At 40.8% G+C, this 12,135-nt stretch overlaps 1 protein-coding gene across 1 annotated transcript; it reads left to right on the top strand.

Moving 5' to 3' along the window:
• The first annotated feature begins 8,577 nt into the window (after positions 1–8,577).
• LOC131231431 (gibberellin-regulated protein 4-like) lies at positions 8,578–10,231 on the top strand. The gene is made up of 4 exons (XM_058227609.1): positions 8,578–8,733; positions 8,968–9,018; positions 9,123–9,156; positions 9,829–10,231. The coding sequence occupies exons 1-4, from the start codon at positions 8,665–8,667 to the stop codon at positions 10,008–10,010; spliced, it is 336 nt and encodes a 111-aa protein (XP_058083592.1). The 5' UTR covers positions 8,578–8,664; the 3' UTR covers positions 10,011–10,231.
• Positions 10,232–12,135: the final 1,904 nt, after the last annotated feature.

Here is a 12,135-nt window from a genome sequence, read left to right as displayed (position 1 = left end):
CACTAACATAGATTGTAACGATTATATTGGAAATGTGATCGTAACCGTCCAATTAGCAGACACATAGTGGATTGAAAGAAGGAAATTTTTTTTTGATTGAAGGGGTCTGGTGCTCATGGTGCTAGGTCTGAAGGAAGACGGTTCTATCCCTAACCGTTCAGAATTCCTTAAAGGACAAACATTAAGACTTGATCCATTGTCAATAAGCACGAGTGAGACTTTGAAATTCTTGTGACGGGCAACTATATTTAGTGAGCGTCCATGTTTACGCTCTTCCGGTGGTAGTTCCTCATCAGAGAAAGTGATAGCCCATGGTGCGAGGAGTTGTCCAATCATACTTACCACCATTTCGAGGGGAACATCAGAAGAGATATGAGCATCATTCAATATTTTCGTAAAGATTTCTCTATGCGATCTTGACGTGCACAGAAGTTTCCAGATGGATATTTGTGCAGGAATGGCTTTGAGTTAGGTTGCTATATCATAAGTAGCATCAATTTTGCAAGTGGTTCTCGATAAATTTCCACAAGTTTCCTTTGAGTTCGAGCTATCTCTCCTGAAATACCTCCCGTTGTTACCCACTTCATCGCATTCTGAGTAATCTCATGGGACTGCTTTTGGGTCATAAGAGGGAATCGTTTTTCCTTCCAGGTATATCATTGGTTCTTGAAGTTGAGGAGTTGTAGCTGGAATTATTTGTGATGGACTTGATGATTTCTCTTGAGGTATTACCAAGCCTTGGTGAGATTTGACATTGAGGTTTTCTCCCTCCACTTGATGTGTGGGGAAGGTCCTCTGGGCATGTGCCAGTTGGTGAGGCATTAGGAATTTTGAGGCTTAAATTGGGGGTGCCCCTTGTAGGGTTAGCGAGGTTAGATCAGGGAGACCTATCGGGAGAACAACGGGTTCAGAATTTGACCTTTTTGGATGTAATGAGGATGGAGCTGGGTGTGTCCCTTGGGGGGGCGAGATACTGAGGGTGTGAACTATTGGGTGCTGCTTCAAGGATTACGAGAGGCGGTGTTGTTGGTGCTGCTTCTAAAAATATGAGAGGCTGTGTTGTTGGTGTTGCTTTAAGGAATACCTGTGGCCAAAGGGATGGGGCCTGTTGGTATCCCTATGTTTGATTTGCTGTATCAGGCATGATTGCTTATATGGAGTGATGTAGAGAGGAGTACACGGGTTGCCCTCCTTCAATGTGGTTGACGGTAGAAGTGTTGGGTGTGCTGGGTCCTACTTGATACGATGACAGAGGATTTTGGAGAATGTTGGTCTGAGTTGTATTGTTGGCCTGTGGAGTGATCGCAATCTTCTGGCTCTCAATTAAATCTTGGACCGCATGTTTCAAAGCGAAGCAGTGGTCCGTTAGGTGGCCAAGAGCCTGGTGATATGTGCAGTACTGATTTTCATTGTAACCAGGTGGCAATGGATTAGGTGGAAGTCCAGGCTGGAGTGGTGTCAAGAGTTGCTTTTGCATTAGCATTGTCAGAACTTGACTGTATGTTTGTGCTAAAGGGATAAACTTCCTTCCTAGCATTGCCTTCTTATGTGGACCTTACGCATTTTTCCTAGGCTGTTACGATTGTTGTTGATATGGCTGTGTCTGATATCCCTGTTGGGCTTGTTGTGATTGGTACTGCCTATTTGATTGTGGCTAGTATTGTCTGTCTTGTCGTGGATCCGGTTGTGGAGTATATTGGTTGCGTTGAGTATTGGTGGCGAAGTTATTAACTTTTGTAGTGCGTTGCGCGGGAGCAGTGCTGTTTCCATTCCCATATCCAATGGGTTTCCCTTCGGCTTTATTTCTTTTGATTGAAGGGGTCTTGTGTGGCCATGGGGAAATGGCCCCAGCCCTGATCCCAGCTTCTACCTATTCTCCGGCCCGGATGAGTTGGAAGAAATTTACGTATGGATACGAGATTAGATATCCTGAAATGATAGGATTTGCTGAATGTACAATCATAGATATCTGCTCTTTATCATCGATGGGGTTTTTCATTCGAGCCGCCATGGCTCGCCATCGTCTTACATATGCTGATAAGGATTCATCGCTTTTTTGTCTCAAGGCAACCAGGTCAGATCTTCTTGGAGCCATATTCAGGTTGTATGAGAACCTGTCAATGAATGCTTGAGAGAGTTTTTTCCAAGTTCTGATTTGATGACTGTCTAGTGAGATGTACCAATCCAAAGCGTCACCTTTAAGGGATTTTTGGAAGAGCCGTATTAAGGCTCCATCATTCCCTGCTATCACAATGAGTTCCCCACAAAATGCTTTCAGGTGTGCTGTGGGGCAACCACTACCATCGTACCTTTTGAATTTTGGTACCTCAAAGTTTGGAGCTACCTGGGCGTCTGGGAAGGGACAAAAGTCCCTGAATTTGCTGGATGGGTGGTCCACTCCTTGCTGCCTTAGGAGTTGATTTTGCATCATTTGTAACTGCTCTCATAGTTCCTCAATCTCAGACTTGCCTTACGGATGGTATCTTGCCCCTTGCTGTAGGGCTTGTGCTGCTTCCTCTTCGTATGGATCAAGAATGGAGGGTTGCTAAAAAGACGGTGGACTCCCGGTGGCGGAAGGTAGCTGGAATTGAACGTCGCTCCCTTTCGGAGGAGAGTGTGATGTTCGAAAATGGCTCCTGCCTGGGGTATATGCCAGATCCGAAACGTTACTCCCGTTAGGGAGAGTGAGTTGGACTCAAAACTGGCCCCCTTCATGGGCATTCGCCAGTTCTTGTCTGTGGTTTCCATGGAGGGGAACTTATGTTATAACCTGATTGTCGTGTTGTGTTAAGTAGAGATGTGTGGGAGGGTTGCTCCCGATTGCTGGCTGCTGTTGATCTTGTGCTGACTCTTCTGGGAGAGAGAGCACAGGATTTGCCGGAGGAACGAGGGAAAAGGCAAATGGAGTCTGAGGGAGTGAACTGTTCTGTACACTAGGCTGGGTTGCTTGTGTATTCGGTGTGACACTTAGTACTAGGCGAAGTAGTAGTTCTTGCATTGCTCGAAGACTTTGGACCACTTCTTGCATAGTGCTGTTGGCTTGAGGGTCTGTTGGAGCTACTGGTGGTAGCAGCGCAGGTGATGATGTAGGTGTGGGTGCGGATGTTTCGGGAGCTGGTTGAGGTGCCGGCTCTTCTTTATGGGTAGCTTGAGAGGCTATGACTGCGCGGGATTGAGTGGTCATGGTTCGAATCTGTACCTAAGAAAGAACAAGCCAAAGATTTTTTTTATTTTTGTATGAGTGTAATGATGATTTCCCTTAAAATTGAAGTACCACACACTTTCAAGTCGGGTCTCAGCTAGTGCGAACTAGCAAGTCCCTGACGCAGTCGCCATTCTGTAGACATTGAAAATCGGTGCCTATGCTGGTTTAAATGTTATGTTTTTTATGATGGGGGTGATTGGGATGATTTTGTGGATGTTGGAGTCACCACTAGCTGAATAATCCCAGAATCCCGCGGTCGACTAGAACCACGAAATACGTAAGGTTGAAGAAATCCTAAAACCCTCCTACCTTAGGTTGACTCCTGGTCTACGATTTGGGAGTCCTGGTAAGGGACTTCGGTTACAAAGAGGGAAGGTATTAGGCACCCTCTCTGCCCGTACGAATGTACGGTCTCTACTTTGTGTGGTAAAACAATCTCAAGGGATGAATGATGTGGTCGAGACAGGACTAGGCACACTTGTGAATTTTTGATGCAGCAAGATCTAAGATTTCGGCAAGCCACAGAGCATACGTCCAACGATGTATCTAGAAGGCGGATGTGATGATGCTTATGCAAAGAGGTAAAATGGACTAGATCACTAGGAATTTCTGATGTGACAGGATCCGATGTACGGTAAGTCACAGAGCATACGTTCACTGGAGATCTAGAAAAGCAGGGGGGGTTGAGAAGAGAGTAGATGTCATGATGAATTCTTATAGGATGCTGGATCCTTAGCTTGATTCTTGAATAGGCTAAGACATAAACTGAACCGTGATTAAACTGGGCTAGGTTGGATGAGTTGGAGAGGTCAGAAGGAAAGGCTGAGGGAGGTGGCTTTGAAAGATTTGAACTTGGAAGACTTGGGAGCTCCTTTCCTTTCCTTCACTCTCTTTCTCTCTCACTCTCTTGGATTGTTGGTTGTTGAGGCTTGTTGAAATGAGAAGAGGAGAGGGCTATTTATAGCATTCTCTAAGGGCATTGCTGAATTATTGGGTTTGAGAGGGTTGAAAGGTGAGGTTGTCACACCCCAAAATTTGGTACAGAGTGTGCACCCTCAGACCCGAGTTTCAGTTCGTAACTCGTACACAAAGTGTACTAATTTAATTCCTTAATCGGTTTAATCAGAGATGATAATTATATTCAATATAAGGTCCACCATAATCTCAATCACACATACATAATACTTAGCACTAATCAACTAAATATATATAAATCTTGACGACCCTTAAAATAAAATAAACCTTAAAATCATTCACTTATTATACCATTATACTATAATGATATTTATTTCATGCTAATATTATTTCAAATAAATAAATCTAAATAATTGTTTAAAGTCTCAAAATAAATACTAGTATGCATTATCAAACTATGCTAACAAAATAAAACATATAATAAAAAATTGTCTAATGCCACCACTTCATCTTCCGATAAGTATGCCCATGTTTCAGGTGGGTCGTGTTCAGGTACAGTAGATCCTTCCGGTTCTTGCGTCACATCATCTGTTAATAGCTCCTCTGTACGATTTTTCTATCAATAAAAATGTAAGTTAGCCAGGCTTAGTGATATAACCCAGCATGATTTATAATCATAGTAATTAAAATAATATATAAATACATGTACAATGATATGAATGTAAAATGATGTATAAATACATCAGATGGGATGATCGTCCATCTGCTTAGGTTGGAGGTCGTCAACCCGCATCCACCCATTGGGTAGGCTTTGGCATAGCCCACATCTGGTAACGCTCTACCAGGATCGACATTTCTTCCAGGGAGGGCCCCTAGGATCGATCATACATTATGCAATGCAATGAATGAGGGATGATATGTAAATGCATATTTTCTATATTCGGCATAGTTGTCTCGATTAAAATATTCACATATAAATTTATCGTACAATTATCATATCAAAATATTCGAACTAGTAAATCAATCAAACAATCACAATGATTTATTTTAATTTTAATGAATTATGAGACAAGTTGGGTCACTCACCTGAGTTTGGTAGTATTGACTCTGCAATGTAATTAAGTTGATTTGAATTCCGGGATCCTATCAATTATATCAACGATATTATTATTTATTTATTTGTATTACATGGTAGGGTCCACCTTTGATTAACATTCTAAGTGGCTAAATCTAAAATAATCAAATAATTAATATTATATGTTTATGTAAATTTAATTATTAAGATTTAGATTTTCTTTTTAAGATCCTGAAATTGAATGTCAAATAATTAATCGAGGTGGCCCACCGGATGATTGGATCATCCAGATTCTTGAGGTATTATCATGTTTTGCCCCTACACATTAGATGGATGGTGTGAATCTAACCACACATACACCGATGGCCTATCTCGACCTTCTACGCCAAGTGATACTAACACTTGTGCAAAAATCTAAGATTTCTTTATTAAACACTTTTAGATCTGACTAATGTGGGTTATCTGATTGTTAAATTGATCTAAAAATTATGATCCTTGTATAGTTTGGCCTTAAGGATCATATGTTCCGTACAGATCTATCTAAGCACAATCAGATTCCATCCATTTAATTTATTCCTAAAATATTACTAATTAGACTGAAATCATAAAAAACACCACTTTATTAAAATTGACTCTACACATCTATACAATGATGGTGTGGATGATCAACGCCATCCATTGTATAGATCAAGAAGAAATTAAAAACATAATAAAAATTTTAAAAAATCTAACGATTAGAACTTACTTGATCGAGCCTTCTTAGAATTTCCTCTTCCTTTTATTTTAGAGCTTCTTATCTTCTTCTTTTTTTTAATGCAGAAACCTTTCGTACCCCCTTTTAAAGAAAATTCTCATAAGATAGGATGAACATATCCTCCCTTATCCTGAATTTGAATTTTTTTATGATATTTAATAAAAAAATTTATTATTACTACTTCAAAAATCGATCCTTAAACTTCTTTCTCAATTAAGAATTTCGCTACTAACTCAACTATTGACTTGTTTTTATTTTTTATTTAAAAATAAAATCTTTAAATATTTAATTTAGTTTTTTTATAATGTACCAAAAGTTAGGGTTGTTACAGAGGTGACAAGTGGTGGTTGGTGGATGGGAGAGAGATGTCACATGGCACACTCTCATTGGTTCTTGAGGCCGATAAAACTGTAAATAGTGGAGATGGGAGGGGTAAATCTAAAGGAAAGTTGACTTTAGACGTTGGGACAGCTGTCCACACGCTGGCCACGAGCGGCGGCATTTGAAGTACCGCAGGAGGTAGTTAGACTACCGCCCGGGCCGCGTTCGCGCGTGCGAGCTTTGTTTGCTGTGTTGGTTCGATCCATAGTCTCCTTTTAGAGTTTTATGGCTCAGATAGAGGGTTTAGGCTTGGGTAAAAGGGTTCTAGTCAGGGTATAAGGTATAAGAGGGGGCTGTGTGTGGATTGAACGGTTTGGATCAAGGTTTTGGGTCTCGGTTTGGAATTTTTGAGACTTTTGGGTCAGGGTTAAGTTTAGGCTGGGATTAGGGTTCGGTTTAGGATATAAGCATGGTTTCTGGACTGTCTTATCCTTCTCAAGATGTTAGCCTGGGTGGGGTGTCTACACATAATATCAATGCTCTACATCAAAGTTAGCCCTTCATGATGGATGGTGGTTATGAAGGGGACCAAACAAACTTAAAAGATTATTACTTACATTGTTGGAGACCAAACTTGATATTCTACTATGCGGTTGATAAGTATGCTGCTTGGCAAACATTCTTATTAGTGAATAAATAGAAACTAAGATAACTTACTTTTGACATAAGTAACTTACTATCCAAATAGCCTATAATGACCCTTAGTTTTCATACCATGTCTTAGGGTTCGAACCTATTTCTTGCAGGCAAACGGAATGCATTTCAACATTGAAGTCATAGGTTGTCTGCCTGGGTGTGTGTTTAAAAAACAAAACCCTCCAAGCAGCCATTGTCCACCAACATATTTTAAGGCATGGAATAAAAAAGAGTAGCAAACTCAAGTGGACCATACTGTAAGAAAGAGTAATGATTAAATGCCCGCGGTTAAAAACTCCTCGTGGGTCAAGTTGACGCTTGTGTGATCTAATGAATAAGTTGGATGGCAAACAAATATTAAGGTTGGCCTTTGTAAATTTTTAATAGTGTGCATTCAATCATAGCTCTTACATGTGATGTGGTCTACTTGAGATTTGTACACGTTTCATTTTTTTACCCAGGTCTTAAAATGAGCTGGTAAAATAGTTGGAGAACATGAATACACAACATGTACGTTAAGGTGGGCCATAGAGTCATGTCCCTTTGAAGGTTGAGTTTTTAGCCTAATTGAATCCTCATTTCTGTTAAAAATAGGACACTTGACTAAGCAACTTTTAAATTTACTTTATATGAATTCCATCTTTAATAGTGGCATGTTTAATATTAATTTGAAGTAACCAAAAATATAAAGTGCCTAAGCATTATAAGCAGCTTTCTATTATTGAATGCGTCTTGGATGTACTACCCTCACGCACAGATTAAATTTGATTGAACAGTAAATCATTATTAAGGATGAGGCTATGTTTTAAATTATTTGGTTAATTAGGTAATTGCTCAACCGATCTATAGCGGTAGCCTATAATCTAGTCAAATTTGGCAAGGTTATGCCTGTGCTATCATGTTAACACATGTAGGGCGTTACCAACCAATCTCCCCCTTTGTAGGCTTGACATGTGCTCAAATTAAAATCGGTCAATTAGTGACACACTATCATAGATGGTAACGATTATATTGGAAGTACGATCCTAATCTTCCAATTAGCAGACATAGAGTGGATTGAAAGAAGGAATTTTTTTTAAAAAAAAAAACAGTAAATGACTTAAATTCATCATGTAATTGTCCATTGATAAGTGGTCCACACTGTTTAATCAAATTAACAATCTACAATGGCTCCAGCACCTTAAATGTGGTCAAATAATCAGACAATTGTATTTTTGCTTCATGATATTTAAAAACTGGTAGACGAAATATGGAGGGTTTATTTGATTTGCTTGGAATACAGTTTTTTAAGAAATTCCTGAGTGCCTGAACATCGTCGATGACAGTATGCCAGAGCATCAAATATTTTTCAGTGGTAGATGATTGTAACCACCGGCTCCCACCGTTTTAAGGCTACCCACTGTGGGTTGATTCCTCCTGCTTGGTCGGTATAACCGATAACCGACGGCAGTGAATGTATGCCACGTGTACAATTCTTAAAGGGGCGGTCAGTGGTTTCAATGCAAAATGAGGGGCATTCTGGAACATTCACCTTATTAAAATCCACATTTTTTATGATTTTAAAATCCATTCCCTACTCCAATCTCATCTATTTATAGCTGACCCCATACGACTATCTACTCACCAACACCCATTCACCACAGGTGAAATCTAAACACTCCTCTGTTGTTTCATCTTCTTTCCAGGACGTTGGTTGATATGGCCATGGCAAGGTCCCTTCTCGTCATGGCAATGCTTCTCCTCGCCATCTTATTGGTTGAATCCAAGGTGAGTTTTTTTTCTTTTTTTTTGTCTTTTCTTTTATTTTATTTTTCGCCAGATATTAAAATGAGCCGCAGGAGAAATGTCCCTAGCATATAACTAGTAACATTAAGTGCGCCAACCAGCACCTTGTGGTGCAGGTTATTGGACGACGCTATATTGGCTCATGTTAGTAACGCCCAGTTGGGAAATTTTCACTTGGATTTTGGAATTTATCTTATTTTTGTTTTTGAATTTCAGGTGTTGGCTCAAGGAATGGATCAAGTTGAGGGGGAGTACCACTTAGACAGAGTACGATTTCAAAAAAAAAAAAAAACTGATTTTTAAAATGCTCTAATTCAAATCATTTTTTTTTTTGGGTCTCATTATTTTATTTTTGGATTTTGTATTTTCAGGCCGGTTATGGACCGGGCAGTCTGAGGATCAACCGTGAGTATTTTTATGATATCTCTATTTGAATTTTTTGTTTTTTTTCCCACTATCTATTTGTTGAAATTTTCGCACCGTACAGTGCGCTACAGCGAGCGGTGCGCTAAAAAAAGCAAAATAAAAACAGGCGGTTTTATAATAGTTCACATGACTATCTAAATTGCTGCAAGTGCGAACTTCACCCCACGTACGTGGGGTCCATATTCGGCGATCGGCTCCTTTTACTCGGTGGGCCAACTGTGTACGGATGACCGTGCGAAAGTCACATCCTATCCATCCAAGTCATATGCACGTATTTCTATTACTAGGAGAACCGATCACCTACTGCCGGCTGTTCGAAAACTTGCTATGCAAGCCCATCTTTCCTGAATACCCATCAATTGGACCACACTGTTTGAATCAATGGGCCGAAGGTCAGGCTCAGCCCCACCTAATGGGTGGATTGGCTTTATGAAACGAGCGATTTAGCTAGTAGATCGGGCTGGCGGGCCCGACATCATAGTACATTGGATATTTGTTTTGTGTGGGCCCATCCCAGCTTATTACGTTGAAAGACGATGTGGGCCGTGTTACTGTAGTCCTGCCAAAACTACCATTTCCCAGTAACCGTGAATTTAGCTTTAAGCAAAGGTCAAATCAGATTTACTGATGGTCAGAAATTCTTTTGACCAGAATGCCCAACACAATGCTCGAGGCGATGCCAAAAAACACAGTACAGGAAGCCGTGCCTGTTCTTCTGCAACAAGTGCTGCAGGAAGTGCCTGTGCGTGCCCCCGGGGTATTATGGGAACAAAGGTGTTTGCCCCTGCTACAACAACTGGAAGACTAAGGAAGGAGGACCAAAATGCCCTTGAGATATCTGCATTTTCCTACTTATAATCTTTGCATTTTCTTTACATGTTGCTGGCTTCTTACTACTAAGCCTTGTATCGTTCGTGTTCTGTCGCTCCTTCGGGTCTATTAGGTATTACTCGAATGGGAGTGTGTCATTTTCTTGATGTCAAATCTCCTTTGACTATAATAACCTTGCTATGCATTACTATATCTCTGTATCCGTATCATTATCCTTTTCTTACGGGGTTTGCTAATTCCACACGAGTGTGTGCGTCTTGAACATTCACACGCGGGTACACGTGACATTATTAGACTTAGATGAAATCTGAGCTTTCCATCAAGTCGGCCATACCTTATCATATCCTATTCTAAAAATGGGGCCACCAATTCAATTTTTAGGCGGGCCAAGGCATTCTAAGACAAATGGATGGCTATGAAAGAAATTTTAACCGTCAGTTGACTATCTTCAATGGGCTCCACCCGAGAAGCAGACCATCTGATTGCCGAGTCCCAAGATCCAAACATATGAATAGCTCATATCCTTCACGTGCTATATATTAGCACATGTGCTTGCGTGTAGATGAGCTGGGCTTCACAAGCATGCTACCAAGCCATGTGATTTACACGTGAAGATAGAATAATTGATCGAATCCGTACACGTGGCAGTCACCCGTGAACCTACAGTGATAAGCCCGAATATCCGGGCCGTGATAATTTTGATTCTGCTGTTGAATTTGAACTGTGGACCACGTGGCAGCGGGTAGAACCTGGAATCGTTTCGGGTATTGGACCGTTGCCAGCCTAATTTTGACCAAGCAATGGATATCGTCCAATGGATGGCCGAACATCTACCTATTAGGATCATCTGGGGTGTTATCTTCGGCAATGACCCCGCCTTCGGTAGAGCCCACGCAATTTAAGGCATGAAAAAAAAAAAAAAACGAGCCAGATCCAAATTTCCGGTGGACCGCGCCACAAGAATGCAGTGGTGATTGGATGTTCTCTATAAAAAGCTTCCAGGGTCCTCTGTAATGTTTATTTGCCATCTAACCGGTTGATTACGGGACACAGTCCTAGACCTGGATGATCCAAAATTTTGAGGCCCGCAACGAAAGATTTTGATCTGCCACATTTTGGGATCATACCCTAAAATGAGCTTGAAAAATGGATGGCTAATGTTTATTTGGCATCCTCGGAGAGACAGCCGGACTGTGGTAGCTTGATACAAAATTTTGTGGCTCCATTGGTGGGCGTTCAATCAACACTTTTTTTTTTTTTTCCCGTGATCCTGTCGTGTGGTCCACCTGATATTCTGATCCGCCTTATTTTTTGGATCCTTTTCTAAAATAAGCTCAAAAAATAGATTGATGGGGTCGATAAAACACATACATGGTGGGCCCGCAGCACCGTGTCAGTATGCAATATTCCGCGTGCCTGATTTTGTACCTCCTCTTCGCTTGGTTAATCCAGTTTAATGGGTCTGATGAATGGTATACACCGTGATATTGATGGCCCCACACAATTCCACGGTTGGCATCCCATCTCCATTGTTACACTTGGGGACGCCTCATCTGCGTTGTAGATCTTGCCAGTGCATATGGTGCTTTTTCACGTGCACGACATCATCTGGATGGGGTTTGTGCTTCCGTGAAATGGTTTCGAGTCCCCATCCTCACTAGGATTTCAAAAGAACTATGGTGGGAAGCACCGTCACAGGCATCTATAAATAGGGCTAATAGGGCTAATGACGGAGAGCTCCAAGCCCTTGCCCAACCAACACAACATAGCATAACCCTTTTTTAACTCCATTTTAAATGGTCACTTATTTTAGTTTAAATTACCATGGCTCCCCAAAGTAATACTACACAGATTTATAGAAAGATCATCGACTTTGAACTCAACTCACATTGATTGTTGAACAGATGGTTGATTGTTGAACAGATGGTCTTCCCACGCTAAGTTTTAAACAGCATATGTCCTGCCATAAAGCTTAATTTACATTGAGCAGCATATATTTGAATTGTCCAATTATATATATATTCTTTACTGTGTTATTGTTGAACTAAGGTCGCATTTATGAATATTGAACGTTGTTTCAACTGAAAGGCTAAAATACATATTAAAAAGATGAACCTTCTCATTTGC

This window comes from Magnolia sinica, chromosome 2 (assembly GCF_029962835.1).
Source record: "Magnolia sinica isolate HGM2019 chromosome 2, MsV1, whole genome shotgun sequence".
NCBI classification, from domain to species: Eukaryota; Viridiplantae; Streptophyta; class Magnoliopsida; order Magnoliales; family Magnoliaceae; genus Magnolia; species Magnolia sinica.
The sequence above is the reverse complement of the archived record's forward strand: the minus strand, read 5'-3'. Positions and strand labels throughout refer to the sequence as shown.

Excerpts from the sequence above, each read along its gene's own strand:
- LOC131231431 (XM_058227609.1), top strand. The coding sequence starts at position 8,665 with ATGGCCATGGCAAGGTCCCTTCTCGTCATGGCAATGCTTCTCCTCGCC. Across the intron at positions 8,734-8,967 it reads TCTTATTGGTTGAATCCAAG|GTGTTGGCTCAAGGAATGGA; the intron begins GTGAGTTTTTTT and ends TTTGAATTTCAG. Across the intron at positions 9,157-9,828 it reads GGGCAGTCTGAGGATCAACC|AATGCCCAACACAATGCTCG; the intron begins GTGAGTATTTTT and ends TCTTTTGACCAG.